The sequence below is a fragment of the Eschscholzia californica genome, unplaced genomic scaffold (genome assembly GCF_041429995.1).
Source record: "Eschscholzia californica isolate CP2 unplaced genomic scaffold, dmEscCali1.0.p SCAF_1, whole genome shotgun sequence".
Lineage (NCBI taxonomy): Eukaryota > Viridiplantae > Streptophyta > Magnoliopsida > Ranunculales > Papaveraceae > Eschscholzia > Eschscholzia californica.
This window is the reverse complement of record NW_028238198.1, coordinates 1,041,799-1,058,114: the sequence shown is the minus strand read 5'-3', so window position 1 is coordinate 1,058,114 and position 16,316 is coordinate 1,041,799. Positions and strand designations below refer to the sequence as shown.

Here is a 16,316-nt window from a genome sequence, read left to right as displayed (position 1 = left end):
CTCCGATTTCAATTATGATGAAGTTAATTTATCGCCACTTCATCTCATCACCTCTCTCTGCCACCTCATCCTCTCGCCACCTCATCATATTCACCGGCAAAAGTCGTCGGTCGGCCAATTTTCCGACCGACGACCTTCAAACATAAAAAAAAACCTTTTATTGGGTTTCCCAGCCCAACTTTGGAAAAGAGGGAACATCCCACACTAATATTCAATTTTTCTCCCTTGAGAGTTGAGGGGACAGATCCTTTTTGGTACCAAATACTGATAAATAAGAAGAAGAAGATGAACACGACTCACTGCCGAGAGAGATGGAGCTCAAGAGAGAACCATAATCGCATGTCTATTCTTCTCACTCTCATAGAAGTTCTCATTTAACTTTAAAATTGCCATTGAGTTCACAAATTTTGGTCTTGGGATAAGTATTATGGAGTATCATTGTTTTTGGGTTCTTCCTATATCTATTTCGGTTATTAAAGGGAAAATATTATTCCATAAGAAAAAAAAACATCTTATTCTTATTGAAATATGGCTCTCTTTGTGAAGGGATCACAAATGTAGAAATTGAGAAAACTTGTCTTAAGAATCATTAATCATCAAATAATTTAAAAATAAGAACAAATTCAACCTCTCCCAAATTTACACCACATAAAGGCATTACGTGGAAACCTTTTTCAAAAGTCCCATTACCTTCTCTTGATAAAAAGAATCCTCTCGTGTCAGATTGTATAATATGTCTTTCAACAAAATAAAAAATTTGTATAATATGTGTCCTAAATTTGAAACACACACATTGATAATCAATATGGTAAAGATCAAAGTCATTCAGTGTCTGTTAATTTTATCTTCGTAATACAAGTCGTGATATTATGTTCGATACATATCTTCGTCGGAGTATACATTCTGATGAATTTAAAACTCTCTAAATCATGTTCCTACACATTATCTTTCTAATACAAGTTGTGATGTTATGTTCGATACATATCTCCAAATCGGACCTAATGAATTTCCGACTCTCTGAATTCAATTCTGACACATTGTCTTTTTAATACAAACCGTGATGCTATGTTGGATAGGTGTCTCGGTATGTTTTGTTGAATAATCGTTTTGGTTTGTGTCCCAGTCATTTTTCTTCCATGGAGTACATAGTAGTAGGGGTGATATGGATATAGAAACCTACATAGAGAGAAGAATAGGGAAACCTAGAGAGAGAGAGAGGGAGAAATATATGGAAACCTAGAGAGAGAGAGAGAGAGGGGAGAATATCCACATTGATTCCAACAAGGCAAGGCAATATATGAAGTGAAGAAGACAAATTGCTATGTCAAGTGAAGTCTTTTTTTCTCCATTTCCTTTGTTTCTCTAATTAATATACAGTAGTATATACTTCCAAAACTCAAAAAACGACGAACCCAACGGAATTCTTTTTTCTTTTTCGGTGGGAATCTCTCAGTTCACCCCCGCCTCCAACCATCTCTCTTCCCCCCACCCCCCTTCGATCCGATCTCAAACCCTATTTTTAACTACATACACACCCTCTCTCTCTCTCTCTCTTGATTCAACTTCAAACAAGAGTTTGATTGCTTTTCTTCAATAAAAGTAAAGATTTTGATTTCAAAGGTGAATCATTTTTCCTCTTTAGTTCAAATTTCTCTATACTGCTTAAACATGGAATTAAACTGACAAATTTCCTTTTTTTTCTTCTCTGAATTCTGTAGTTCTTATCTTACTTACTGAAAAAGGAATCTTATTTTCTTACTTATAAAGCTTCATTTTTTCATACCGAAAGTTTTAAACTTTCCCCTTAAACTTCGCTTTCTTCATATAACGTGTTATGATTTTTGAATTGGATGCTATATAATTTGAAATAACGTCTCTAAATGTTTTCTTTTTGTGATGTTTTTTTATCATACAGATAATGGGTTTCAATTATCCTGATCAAAGTACTGCTTTGATTTTAACTGAGGTGATCTGTGCTTGATGGAACGAGCTCTCAAGTTGTCTGAATAATTGATCAATTAGGGCTTGTTTGGTGTTGATAGTAAGTTGCATTTGCTGTAGTTGGTGGTGGAGTTCCATTTATCAGCAACTACCAAAAATCAGAATTTGGGGGAAATTTTTACATTTACATCCATTTTGGAGAAAGGGACAAACATGGTATGATTTATATTTGTGAATCAACTATTTACATATATCCATGAGTGTTATATTGATTGTATGTTTAATAGAGAACAAATTTTAGTAGCAGTAGTTTAGGATGCTCATGCTAGTCAGACTTTAAGTCATAAAAGTATTAATAATCGTAGAAATAGTTTCATAACGCATATACTCGAAAAGCAGAATTCAGTCCGAATGATGTGAATAGATTGAAATCTTCTGATTTGGATTTGGGTTTGTGTTTATGTTTGGGTTTGGTTTGTCATTCTGATGTTTGTTCTAATACTTCTTTCCTGGTGGGTGTTCTTTGCTCCCTTTCATCTGCAGCTTGAATCGTCAAAACTTGGCTTAAGTGATGGCATCTCCTCTCCTTATGCAATTGCTCCAGATGCTGGACTAGAAACTAGTGGCTGTCAAATGGATGCTGCTTTTCGTTTGAAGCAGTCCCAAGATATGGTTGAGAACCATTTGCAAAAGGAAGAACGTTTTCTTTCATTGAAGAATTTATCTCAATCAACTGACCCGGAACTGATTGTAGTGGGATCAACTAATGATCCTGGCAAGCAAGAGCTACATTTAGACGAAGCAACTTCAGTTGATTCCTTGTCAGGTTTGTCACTTAAAGAATCAAATGAAACTCGCAGTAAAGATCTCACTGATGATCTAGAAACTTGTAGTTCAAACTGCTTGCCTAAGCCGGTAGAGTTTGTTTTAGTTCCTGCGGAAGAAAGGTCTGGGCATATGAACAAGCAATTAGTACCTCAGTCATCCATTAGCCATGAACAAAGTTATCCTAATAGTTTTGACAGTGGGACCCAATCTACAGAAGCTACAGACAGTTTTGATAAGAAGTTTAGTGGAAGTGCCAAAGTTAGCAACTCTGCCAACTTTGTGGAGAGTGGGAAGACCAGCATCAGCAGAGGCAGCACTGGCAGCAATATTAGTGATGAAAGCAGCTCAACTAGTTTTTGTGATGCGGTAAGTAAACCCCACAAGGGAAATGATACAAGATGGGCTGCTATTCAAGCTATTCGGGCTCGGGATGGGTCACTTGGATTCAACCACTTCAGGCTTTTGAGAAGATTAGGGTGTGGAGATATAGGTAGTGTTTATTTATCAGAGTTGAGTCAGACTAGAAGCTATTTTGCAATGAAGGTTATGGATAAAGCGGCTCTGGAAAGTCGTAAGAAACTGCTGAGGGCTCAGACAGAGAGAGAAATATTACAGTCTCTAGACCATCCATTTCTGCCCACGTTATATTCTCACTTCGAGACTGAGAAGTTCTCTTGCTTGGTAATGGAATTCTGCCCTGGGGGAGACCTGCATGCACTTCGGCAGAAACAACCCGGGAAGTATTTTTCTGAAAATGCAGCAAGGTATTATTTTCCATCCCTTATATTTAGTGACAATGACTTTTTACAGATGAACAGACAATCGCGTTTCTCAAAGTCCAGCCTCAATTTGCATTTAGCTAATCATTTGACAAATCTACTTGTATAAATTGTGATGAATGCATGTGTTATAGGTAGAATGTGCATGTACTTTCCGTTACTTTAGTTCCTTAGCTTTTATTGTTCTATGCTGCAGGTTTTATGTAGCAGAGGTCCTCCTTGCTTTGGAGTACCTGCACATGCTTGGGATCATCTACAGAGACCTTAAACCAGAAAACATTTTAGTTAGAGATGATGGCCATATAATGCTTTCAGATTTCGACCTCTCTCTAAGGTGTACTGTTTCACCAACTCTGGTAAAATCCTCAAACTCAGAGATACACTCGTCAAAGAAGAATTCCGGGTACTGCATCGAGCCTAGTTGTGTAATTCAGACATCTTGCATTCAACCTTCGTGTTTCAAACCACGCTTCTTGTCAAGCAAATCAAGAAAAGAAAAGAAAACCAAGCAAAAGAGTGAACCTTCCAGTCAGGAAAACCCTCTTCCAGAGCTCATGGCTGAACCTACAAGTGCTCGATCAATGTCATTTGTTGGTACACACGAGTACTTGGCTCCTGAAATTATTAGAGGTGAAGGCCATGGAAGTGCTGTGGATTGGTGGACATTTGGGATTTTCCTCTATGAACTTTTGTTCGGTAAGACTCCATTTAAGGGATCAGGAAATCGTGCTACTCTATTCAATGTTGTTGGACAACCTTTAAGATTCCCAGAGTCACCTTCTGTGAGCTTTGCTGCCAGGGATTTAATCAGAAGTTTGCTTGTAAAAGAGCCCCAAAATCGACTAGCATATAAGCGTGGAGCTACAGAAATCAAACAACATCCATTCTTTCAGAACGTGAATTGGGCACTTATTCGCTGCACCAATCCACCAGATATTCCAAAACCATTTATGACAGAATCACTGCAGACAGAGATGTCGAAAACACCGAAAACTGAGAATGGACAAACGGTTGATGTAATGCCTTCGGGTAGTTATTTAGAGATCGATTTTTTCTAATGTTTGTTTTGATTTCATTCTGGTGGGAATGGGTATCTATTCTATCTGTAAAGGCCCAGAAATTTAGGTTGATTTTTTATTTCATTAACTTCATCAATCTAATTTATTCAGATTTTTCCGGGAAAGCTTATATTTTCTTTTATGCATTATGTAATACATTTTTACAAAGGTTCCTGCATTCGGAGTAAGATAACAAGATGTCTTCATGCACAAAAATTTGAGTAACATCTTATCTAATCTCATTTGAATTTGCCAGAAAAACATCCACAATCGAAGAAGTTCTTTTCTCTATTTCGGGTTCTTTCAGGTTGTTGCCCCTTCGATGCTGGAGAAGTTGGTTCTGGTCTTGCTTCTTGTTCTTCTACAACTTTTTTCCCATCTGAAACAATGGTAACGTCACAAAACTCTGCTGCATTTTTCTGAACATATTTGCTTTTCTCTGTTCCTTTCTTCGATCCCCTGCAGTTTAATCCATCATACTGTTAGCTTCTTAGTTTTGATATTGTATCGGTACTAGATGTTTAATGATGAAATAAATAAGAAAGTAACCTAGATGAAGAAGGTGATCGTTTAGTTCCCATAACTAGTATTTTGATGTTTAGGACTGAAACTAGTTCGACGATTGCTTTTGAACATGTATCACTCTCTATAAGCATAGTCTCGACAGGAACCTGAATCACAAATAGTGTAGTACAGAGTGAAATATGGGAGAACGAAATTTGAACCAAACCCATGTAACCAAACTGGTTCCGTTTCTTGTACTAGATATACAGAACCAGAATGAAGACTAAACGGTTCCATAATTGGAATTTATCGAGTAAACAAACAAACCTTTGAGTCGTTGCACAAACGAATATACTTTTGCAGTAGATATGTTCTCTTAGTATTCTCTTCTCTGATGTAAGCCTTGACTTGTTCTTGGCTGATTTGATTTCTTGACATTCTCCCAACTGTTCACCAACCCACCAAATTCTTTAATTAATACTTGTTATTGAGCTATAAGTCAAATTTAACTTCTTTTATTTCGTCTTCGGTTAGAAATAACTAGCTCAAATAATAGTTTAATGGAACCCCACTGTTTGACAAACTCTCTTAGATGCTTCTGTTGGACCAAGAAAAATTGGCAGATATAGTAAATTAAATATCAATAGCACACATACACGACAATTGGCTTTGTCGAAATTAGATGATCGAAAGATAGACTTGTTTGTGGCATTGGACACTAAGTTAGCTTGTTTCTCTGTCCTTGCCTGTTCGAGCAGGTCGATAATGGATCTTCAAGGCCTGGATGGAGGGCAGTTTGAAGTGACTCTAATCCTTCCGTCAGCGTTTAGATTCACTAAGTTCTAAAACTTCAGGAACCCGGTTCTCCTAAGCCGTTTTGAAATGAGAGTGACCTTATAATTAGGACAGAAGACTAAGATAAAGAATATAAACTATTGAGGATCATAGTTGACTTATTATCATTCTTGATGATCGTATCGAAGATACCTCATATATTTCCAAGTAATTCTTTTAGCAAAACTTGAAAACACAGGATTATGTTTCTTGATCTTTACCTGGTGTTGGGATAAAAGTAATTGGAGGGAAGACATGAATGAGGAAAACTGAAGCTCCAGGAAGAACAAGATGATCAATAGCCCATTTCAGAACATCCAAATCATCTTTTCCAACAGCTACATAAACATCATTAACGATTCCATCTTCATCTCTGTTACTATTAATACAACTCCTACTTTCTTCGCTTATCTCTACTATTTCCGGCGATATCATGTTCCCGTTATAATATGATCGGATGGAAGAAGACCCAGAATTCGATTCTTCCATTTCAAGAACTCAGTAAATTTGTGAATAAGAAGTGATGATGAAGAAGAAGAAGAAGAAAAGAGTAAGAACACAAGGAGAGAAAGAAAGAAAGATGAAGATAACAAGAAGTGTGGGGGGGTCCTTGGTTTTGGCTGTTTTTTTTATAAAAGAAGAGGTCGTTGCTATCAAAGCCAAAAGGAGAAAAGGAAAAATAAAAGAGAATCTCTTTTGTCAATGTTTGATAGCCTTAAAAAGTGTATATTTTACATGATGACCCTATAGGCTATATCAAATGCCGAATTGCTATTATGATCCAGGGTTATGTAAGAATTTTGAACCTAAAAAGTTGATCAAAAGTTATCTTTACAACCCATTTTTTAGTCCTCGTTATTTTTCAGGAATTCTGAAGTTCACTATAACGACTGAAAGACATTCACTGTCACGACCGAAAGATTGTCCAGATTAGTACTCTTTTTTTTTCCTTTTATCTTACCATCAAGGTGTATTTGTGGTCTTAGCTTGGTTAAATGAAAGACTTATTAGTAGTCCATTGTATTTTATTGACTTGGAAGTCTGTATATTTATATTCATTTGTGATCACTCATTTTCACTTTCCAACATTTATAGATGTATGAGTTGACATATTGAAAGAACAAGAGATTTAGACCTCCATAACATTGAAGTTTAATGTAGGACTTTCATTGACTTTACCTTTCATTCTTGACTCTTCCCTACCCCAAGTAAAATATGTTCTATGATCTTATGACATAAAGTTTCGTGATCGTTTACTTCAATTAGCATTATAATAATAGTAAGAAGATTAAAAATAAAGCCGCATAGTTTATCTCGAAATTGGGTGTCAGAAACAAATTTTGAAAATCCAACCGTTTGTAGCAAGTATACCATTTCAAAGGATCTGAACTTTCTATCAGTTTATCTTATGACATAAAGTTTCATGAACTTCCTACGAAGGAGAATGTCTTTTTCTGAATAGCGAATCAAATAGTCTTCAGTTCTAAAAAAAAAAAAGTCTTCAGTTACAGTTTGTTCTCAGCAAAGGCTCAACGAATCCATCTAAATGCCCTCTCCACTTAGCTATTGCATACACATGTAACACTAGCTTCCGCCCTCTCGCGAGCAACGTGGGACTATCGTATTTTATATTTCTCACCCAATCACACATGAAGAGTATTAGACAATGCTTTCTACCCCCCATCAGCTTTTCATGTCAAGAAAGAGAGAGGGAGTGTGACTAAAAATACACAAATCATTTTCACATAGAGAAGAGAGAGATAAAATGGATGCTATTCAACAACAGTCTCACATGTTCATGAGACCACCACCACCACCTCCTTCACCGGACATGGCGGATCCTCACCACCCATCCCACCAACAACAACTCCACCACCACCACCACCACCAGCAGCCGCAGCAGCACCCACCACGACCTCCACCGCCTCAAGGTCAGTGGTTCTCCGGCCAGTTTCACTACCACGCTCAGCCTCCTCAACCACCTCCTCCTCCTCCTCCGCCGCCGTTCCAACAACAGATGTGGGGTGACCATCAACATGGGTCTTATCCCCCACCTCAACCTAATCAAGTTCCCCCTTATTCTGCTCAACCACCACAACCTCATAATCCCTACCTCCCCCCTCCGCCCCAACCTCCTCATCCATACTCTCACCATCCTCAACCTTACCCTCCTCCGCCTAACCATCAGGTAACAATTTCGATCCATCATTTTCTTCTTCTCAGACGTGTTAGCAATTCTTTATTTGCCCTATTAGTGTTACTAGGGTCTTTCTTCCAATCTCATGCTCTTATTTCTGTTTTCTTTTATATTTATATCACATTTTTCTTTAATCATGTAGATTAGAAACTGGTTGTGGTGATAATTGGTGTTAAGTAGCTTTTATGCACTGTATTAGGGTTTTAGTTTAAATGTTATATGTGCTTCTAATTGGTTAAGGTGCTCAAGATGCATTACCCCTAATGAATGAAGTGGTTTGGATGAAATCCATGTAACTAAATGGGTGAATTGGGTTTACGAAAATTGTTCGAGACGTTCTTGGTTTCTCTTCGCTTTATGTGATGAGGTTTTGAGGTGTTCATGGGTTCTCTTCCCATTATGTGATGAACTTCAATGCATAGTTACTATAGATTAGTATATTCTTCAAATGCTTAATTAGTATAATGGTGTTCCCTGTTGGTTGGAAGGAAAACCCGTAAAGCAGATTATAGTGAATATTTGTCATATGCAAGGAAAATGAATTTAGATCTTACATTTAAGCAGTATGATTCAGTGGGAGTTTACGAATTATGTCAATAGAGATTCGAGAGTTCATTTTAATAAAACCTAGGTAAAATGAATCTACAAGTTATTCGATCAACTACTCGAAAAGTTTGATGTGATTAGCTACAAAAGTAAGATGATGTTATTTTATGTTCAGTTAGTGAAGCAACTAATTTGTGATTTCTATCAATGCCTGTAGACATGGGAAAATCGGAATCAAACCCACCACCAAAGTTGGGAACAACAAGGTCTGTAACGGAAATTTCTTTGACGTTTTGCATTTTCAATTGAATCTCTTGCATATTTGTTAGTTTAGCTTCCTCCGGGCCTTTTTATTGTTTCATTGTTTTGGTTTGATTTTCATATTATCAATGTTAACAGATAAAATTCCATTTCATAACAATGAGGAAGACTGGGCTGCCAAAGCGAGAGAATGGGCAGCCGCTAAATCTGCAATGGAAAGTCAACATACACAACCACAGTTTGCACCTGTTGGGAGACCAGAAGAGCACAACCATGTCTACCATGATCAAAATCAACAAGCTGTTGATCCTCGTTATACTGATCCGCAGCAGCCGGCATATCCTCCGACAAGCCATCAACACTTCCCTGTCAATTCAGCAAATCCCAACAGGCCACCAGTACATCATCTGCAAGAGTCTACATTCAACTCCGGATTTTCTTCTTATGTTTCAGATGGTAACATATCTTACACAGCTAGAGATGGAGCTCCAGCAGCAGCAGGAGAATCTAATCCTATGTTTCCTCAAGGAAGTACTGCAACAAACCCAACCATTTATCAGCAGGAGGTACCTTCTAGTTATTCTTCTATTCCAGGTAATGCTTCATTTAGCATTTCGAATGAAGTTTGTCCTCAAGCTGTGATGCTTCGGAACTTGTTATGCGTTTCATTATTTCCTAGGAAATCATATCATATTTACCAATCCAAGCTCATGACAAGTCTACTCATTTGTGCCAGAGACCTTTCGTGTCTTTGTAGTTCTATTTTGTTTTTCTTCTATTTGTTATCATTTATTGTTTGTCTATGATGAAATATTCTTGTAATTCATTGAGCAATTCCAATGGAATTAAAAATGGTGCAGGATGATAATCATCCGATGATTATTGCACGTTGTCCAAGAAACGTATTATCAATCTAAAATCTCCAAGTCAAGACGGGAATTGCTTTTGGTTGATCAGTAGATCCTTTTGTTGGGTAACATTGGTGAACTGGAGAATCTCCTGCTCCCATTTTTACCATTTTGTCTCCTGCTCCCATTTTTACCATTTTGGTAGTAAAATTGGGTAACAAGCAATTATTGAGATTTTGGTTCAGTTCACAAAATAAAATAAAAGTCAATTGCATATTCGTCTCGAAGCTGAGACTTGCACTGTGTTGTATATTCTGTATTATATATTTGGGCATAAGATATCCTGAACGAGTCAAGGGCCATTTTTAGTTCATATCTGGTTGGAATTTGTCGTGTTGCTAGTACACTTCACAATCTTCAGATAATGCCTGTACCTCAAAACACATGTTGAAACTTGTTTAGTGTCCTCACTCCTTTTTTCTAGTCAGGGCTTCAGGGGTTTGGTTTAGGTAGAAAGGACTTTTACCCCTGCTGTAGTAGTCTGGTACCATCTGGGCAACCACTTAATCTGAATCCTGAGATACAAGGTGCAAGTATCACTAAGTATGTCACAACGGACTGAATTAATTTGACTTTTAGGAACATTCTCTAGATCAAATGACCCTCTTTATTGTGTGGGGTCTGAATCTAGTTCGCGTGAAATTCCTGTTATTGGGTATAGTAATATGGTATCAGTAATTGAAATTTTTATTGGTCTTCCTTGACACTCACCTGCTTATATGACAGACCTGTACTCTAGTTAACAAAATAGGATTCTAATTTTGATACTTACATTTACTTATATTGACGTTACGGAAGATTGCCATAGTATGTCTAGAAAGTTGAAAAGTTTGACATTTTCCTGTGAGAACTGTATTTTCATTTTGTGGACTATGTGTAATAATTATAGGTAGAGAGGGTGCTCCGGATCAAAATGTGCAGCCGCATGGTCCCACACATACTCCAATGTCTCTGGCTCATGATGGACGACATTATATGCAACCAACCTTCTCAGTCCATGGTAGACCCGCACCCGTGGAACACCCTCACTTTGCACCCAACGGCCGGCCTGCTGAGCCTGTGATGGGGGCATGTGATCGGCCATTGGAGTTTACTGCAAAGTTTAGCCGTGAGCAAGACCTGCAGCAGCAAACCAACTACTCACATCGTGATCCTACTCCCCCAGTAGTACCAGGGATTACCTATCCTCCAGTCCCACCAGTCCCATCTGGAGTACAGGTATTGGTTCGTTCTATTTTGTGCTTTTACGAGTTCCGTTGGCATGATCTGATCTGAATATTGTAATTGGTTTATTTCTAGTTTGATCCTTCCTTTGGTGGTCCAACCATCCCTGGACATGCTGCATCTATGTATGGGCAAATTCCGGGGTCGAACTTTCATCCAATGACAACTGTCAGTGGACCATTTGGCCTAGGTGCAGGAGGGTCTCTTCATCCGGCAGCAGCCTTTGTTGGAGATCCGAGTTCCGACCGCCCAAAAAAGGTAACATACTTTTACGAATTCCGGTCATCGGTGTCATTTATAGAGTGTAGGTGTTTCTAACTGATGTTTGTATATTCCTCAGGCGTCAGTACCAAATTGGCTTAGAGAGGAAATAATTAAGAAGAAAGTTGTGATGGCAAGTTCTCAAGAATACCCAGAAGGGGATCAAAATGATCCCATTGAGGATGATGCCATCGACAATTCATTTACCAATGGTGATCACATGGGCAATAAAAACATTCATTCTTCTAGATTATCTGAAGATGAGGATGACGATGAGGTATTGGTAGTCTCCCTTCTCGATCTAGATAAATTGAAGTTCCACATTCTCCTCATTTCCTTTTCTTGGTAACTGACTGACCTAGCTTTTGTGAATATCTTTTTTATGAGATATTACTAGTTGATGCGGCAGTACTTTCATATGAAAATGCATAATTAATATATTCTCTTACTTGCTTTTCATGCAGGATGATGTGGAAGCAGCACGAACTGCTGCAATTAACCAGGAAATTAAGCGTGTCTTGACTGAAGTTTTATTGAAGGTTGTTGAGTAGGGAACGCACACTTATTATTTTTCACTATTTTGTTCACCATACTGAAACTTTGTGGGCGAAGCAGGTTACCGACGAGCTGTTTGACGAGATTGCTACAAAAGTTCTAGCTGAAGATGATGTTACAGTTGAAGGTACGTGTTGATTACACCAAGGCTGTTTTGCTACAAAATCACTTAAAGGATTCATTTATGCGTGTCAGTCTTTACTCTGCTATCTTCTTGAAAATAATGGTCATATGTTTCTTGTTCCTCCATCAATCAAGCATTTGGTTTTCTGGAGTATTGCGATCTTGCAACAAGAAGGAATTTTATTGACCCACATGAACAATTTGGACACCTATCGATTCTGGTGGTGATTCCCTAATTTTATGTGTGTGTGTTTTCTGCAGTTGACAAAAGTAGTAACACACAAAAGCATGCATCTCCTCCACCAGTACCAACTATTAAGGCTTCCGCAAATGTTCTTATTCCCTTAAACCCCAGAGAAAATGAAGCAGATGATTTAAGTGATAAATCTAGTTCTGGTGCTCCTGGAGATCTTTTGGGCCTGGGAAGCTATGCTTCTGACGACGATGACGACGAGACGACTAAAAGTTCCAGTTTGTCGACCACTAGGCAGATAAATACCGCTCAACAGCACACACTTTCAGAAAACATACCTGAGGTAGCTGAGGGTAGCAGTTTAAAAGAAGAAACTGAAGGGCCTAGTGAAGAAGGTCAAACACATAAGAAGAGTGAACACAAAACAAGCGGGTCAACTAGGGATTCACATTATAGTGGCAATGACAAGATTAACAAAGTGGAGCATGGGAATGATATCGTCCGAGCTTCTACCCCGGGGACCTTTGATATTCGAGAGGATAAGATTAATGTTGATGGTGGAAAACCACAGCTTGACAAGGTTGAGTCGAAGGATGCTCTTGAAGGAAAAACCTATTTCAAACCTGAAGTGAAGAAGTCAAAAGTGGATGATTCTCAAGGAAGAGTATCTAGAATGAAGGCAGACCTGAAAGACGAAAAGGAGAGGAAGAGGAACTCAGCCGACAAAGATTTTGGTCAAAAGGTTGAAACTACTAAAAGTAAGGCAGACGAGAAACATCCTGATTTCGCTGATACTAGGAAACAAGATCAGAGACATGCTAAAAAGGAGAAGATAGATGAAAGGAATGACTCAAAAGAAAGAACAAAGGACCGGGGGAGTAAATATGGAGAAAAATCAAAGGACTCTGATTCAAGGAAAAAATCCAACAGTAAGGAAGACAAAAAGGAAATTGAGAAACTAAAAAAGTCCAGTGCAAAAGAAGATAGTAACAGGAAAAGAGAACGTAGTAAAGATGATAAGGAAGATAGATCGAGACATAGAACTGGTAGGGACTCAAGCAAGCACAAGAGACGTCGTTCTTCTTCAATTAGCAGTAGGGGTAGAAATAGTAAGGACAGCTCTATTGACAAACGTGCTGATGAATCAAGTGATGAAGCTTCTGAGGATTCAAGAAAAAGGTTCACAAATTTAGTCCCACGTGTTTTCTTACCTTATTTTCCGTTTTGAAAATACAGTCATCATATTCAGTTTCTTACTGCAGGAAGCCGCGTTCAAGGAAACACAGCTTGTCACCATCACCCACAAGATCTAGGAGAAGGTACTTCCATTTTATAGTTCATTTAATTTTTGGCTTGACCCGTTTATGTTGGTATCCTTATTTAACCCATTAGTTCTTACTTAGATCTCAATGCTATAAATGTGCTCTAGTAAATTTATCATCGCAGTAAAATGGTTCTGGGTATTTCTTGTGTGTTAAAAATGATTTTATCGAAATCAAGGTTTGATGGGCAGCTGACTAGTTCTTTCTTTACTACACCACCTTAGCAACGAAAGGTGTAAACATTCTTCTAGTTTCATTAAATCTTGTGATGTGCTCTGATCTTATAGTGGCACTTCATAGTTGCCGCAAATTTAAGGATGTTGGTCACTAATATGCTATTTAGCTCGTATAGTAATAGTATGTTAATGCAATGGAAGTCAAACCATGTCTAGAATTAACGGAAAATAGGTAATCTCAGTGTCGGCTTGCTTGGAAATTCAGTTTTAGGGCTTGAAGTCCTTTTCTGTGAAACGGCATGTTTCGAACCTTGGGTTCCCTAGTGGAGAGACACGTGTTACCATCCCAACTAAAAAGTAGGCTTCTCAAGGTTTTGAGGTCCTTGTATCTGTTTAAGGGATCGATCATGATTATAAGAATGTTACAATTATTTTTCTTTACCTTGTTTCCTTGTTGTGAACATAATGATAATGCAGGTAAGTTCAGAGTGCTGACTTCATATGACACTAGACTTTTGTGTTAAAATTGTGATTATTGTTTATAACTTACGAACTCAGCATGATGGATGTTTATTTTAGACAAGTTTCGCGTTCACCGCATAGCAAGCATTCTCAACGCAGACATTCTCCCTATTCTTCTCATGAGAGCTCGAGGTATTTCACTAAACATACTAGTTTAAAATATTAGCATCAAACATAGCACGAATACTCCCAGGTGAAACCGCCATTTTAGTAGGTGTCGAATACAAAAAAATTATCTGCTCTACTGAATCATGATCTTATATCATTGCAGGAGAAGGAGATCGAGGTCGAATTCACCTCCCCATAGAAGGCGATGATGAGGAGGCGGCGGCCACAGACCATTTCAGCTTCTGAGCTTGGCAGTTTTTGGCGGATGGAAGATTTTTGGGAGAAAACAAAGGATGAGATAGAATCGCAGCCACGAGGTATACAAATCTTATCAGTTGTTGGCTTCTTAATGTTGTGATTAGAGAATGTGAATTGTGAAACATTTCTTCATCAGTAGTATACTATCGATATAGTTCTAGGGACGAGTACTACCTGTTTCCGCTCATAGTCGTGGAACTGTGAAGTTAAAGTTAAAATTAAGAGATTTTTCTGCTTGAAATGGATTTTGAATTCTTGGGCACTTATTTCATCATTGTATGTCAGATTCAGTAAAAATGCGGTCCTCCGACTCGGAACAGTTTTCTTTCTCTGACCCCTAAACCCTAGGCAATGCCTAACCACCACTTCATTTTCATATATTTTAATGTGTATTGAACAAAGCCGTAGTAGTTTATTCTATTATCACAGACGCGTTACTTGAAAGGATGACTGACATCTTCGGGTATGTATGCCCTTCTACAGGGCTGTGGAAGAAAGGGTGCAACTGTTGCCGCGGCACAGGCCCCCCTCTCTCTACCTAGCCCCCTTCTCTAGCAATGCTAAAGATTATGTACTTGTAAAGTAAATGTATGTAGACTTCAACAAAAACTTAGCAACTCAATTGACGCTGAACTTAATCAGGTGCATGGGAGGGGAGATATACGCTTTCGTGCGAATCTCGTGTGTCGTATTAAACGTTGGTACTAGTTAGCAATAGTACAATTTCCATTATAAGTTTGTATTCGAACTTGTGTTTGTATTATTGTGTGATTCTGACAATAGAAACAGATATTTCCAAAAAATGTAGCTTTATTTTCAACCTATGTGGTCCATGTAAGAAAAAGAAGAAAATATCGTATGATATTTTAATATGAAAAATATCTATTCATAGTTTTTCTGTTGCCGGTCTAACCCCTCTTTTTCCAAATGTCATTATCGGTCGTTATAAGGGAGTCTTTTTTTTTTGTCAAAGAATTAAATTTGTTTGTGTGGAATCTAAAAGAGCATATCTGCTTGTCCCACCACCACAATGCTTTTCCAACCTTACAATATGAAAAGAAAAAGAGATCACCAAGAATATGTATAACAAAACAAAAAGAGATAGTCGGACCCAACTATTGAGAGGTGTGGCTGAATCTCGAGCTTATAATTTAGAGAGATTCTTTTTTCTCTCTAAATTTTTTCTTGTTCACCTAAACTGGTTAGAATTTTACCTGCCTAGATATCAATTAGACTTTTGGCGTTTCTCTGTAAATTCAATCGGATGTGTATAGGATTCAATCGGTTGGTTGTGTATAGGAACATAACATACCATTTGTCGCAGTAGAGGCAGACTAAAGTACTAAACTAACCAAAAATTTGTTGAAACTGCCTCCAGACTAAGAGAATAAACTTCTTACTCTACTACCTTTTGGTGTGATAGTTGGGCATCCCTCTAAAACCCATGAGGTTGTGGTATCGAGTTTCGGTGGAAGCAGTTCCTATCAAGATTTATCCAACGTAATTTAAATTCTAAATAATGTAATAATTTATCGAGTTTTAGACCTCTTTCATTCTTGATTTAGTTATGCGGTTATCGTATTTATCACATCTTCATGATACATCAATGCCTTGTAACGAATAATGTCGATCGTAGTCGAATTCTGAAAAAAATGAAAAAAATTCTCGTTAAAGAAACTAATAAGATATGGCAAGAGAAACACAATATAGAAATTTGG

At 37.9% G+C, this 16,316-nt stretch overlaps 3 protein-coding genes across 14 annotated transcripts; 2 read left to right on the top strand and 1 right to left on the bottom strand.

The window, feature by feature from the left end:
* Positions 1-1,036: 1,036 nt before the first annotated feature.
* Positions 1,037-4,731, top strand: LOC147562950 (serine/threonine-protein kinase D6PKL1-like). Of its 2 annotated transcripts, none has more exons than XM_086632824.1 (4): positions 1,037-1,620; positions 1,916-2,157; positions 2,485-3,533; positions 3,745-4,731. In XM_086632824.1, the coding sequence occupies exons 2-4, from the start codon at positions 2,155-2,157 to the stop codon at positions 4,604-4,606; spliced, it is 1,914 nt and encodes a 637-aa protein (XP_086488950.1). In that variant the 5' UTR covers positions 1,037-1,620; positions 1,916-2,154; the 3' UTR covers positions 4,607-4,731. The 2 variants fall into 2 exon arrangements, with proteins under 2 accessions (XP_086488950.1, XP_086488959.1); XM_086632833.1 differs by having other exon boundaries at positions 1,101-1,328.
* LOC147562949 (U-box domain-containing protein 33-like) lies at positions 4,719-6,690 on the bottom strand. Its single transcript, XM_086632846.1, has 4 exons — positions 6,166-6,690; positions 5,438-5,556; positions 5,156-5,277; positions 4,719-5,065 (listed from the first exon to the last, which is right to left on the bottom strand). The coding sequence occupies exons 1-4, from the start codon at positions 6,431-6,433 to the stop codon at positions 4,846-4,848; spliced, it is 729 nt and encodes a 242-aa protein (XP_086488972.1). The 5' UTR covers positions 6,434-6,690; the 3' UTR covers positions 4,719-4,845.
* Positions 6,691-7,441: 751 nt separating this feature from the next.
* On the top strand, positions 7,442-15,496 carry LOC147562948 (cyclin-like protein). Of its 11 annotated transcripts, none has more exons than XR_015223130.1 (13): positions 7,442-8,132; positions 8,905-8,953; positions 9,087-9,542; positions 10,746-11,074; positions 11,156-11,338; positions 11,421-11,618; positions 11,806-11,880; positions 11,957-12,023; positions 12,281-13,391; positions 13,475-13,531; positions 14,290-14,364; positions 14,504-14,657; positions 15,241-15,496. XR_015223130.1 is itself a non-coding variant. In XM_086632785.1 (12 exons), the coding sequence occupies exons 1-12, from the start codon at positions 7,710-7,712 to the stop codon at positions 14,547-14,549; spliced, it is 3,069 nt and encodes a 1,022-aa protein (XP_086488911.1). In that variant the 5' UTR covers positions 7,442-7,709; the 3' UTR covers positions 14,550-14,839. The 11 variants fall into 11 exon arrangements, 4 of the variants coding, with proteins under 4 accessions (XP_086488911.1, XP_086488932.1, XP_086488895.1 ...); XR_015223131.1 differs by having other exon boundaries at positions 15,082-15,496; XR_015223126.1 differs by having other exon boundaries at positions 7,601-8,132; positions 9,078-9,542.
* Positions 15,497-16,316: the final 820 nt, after the last annotated feature.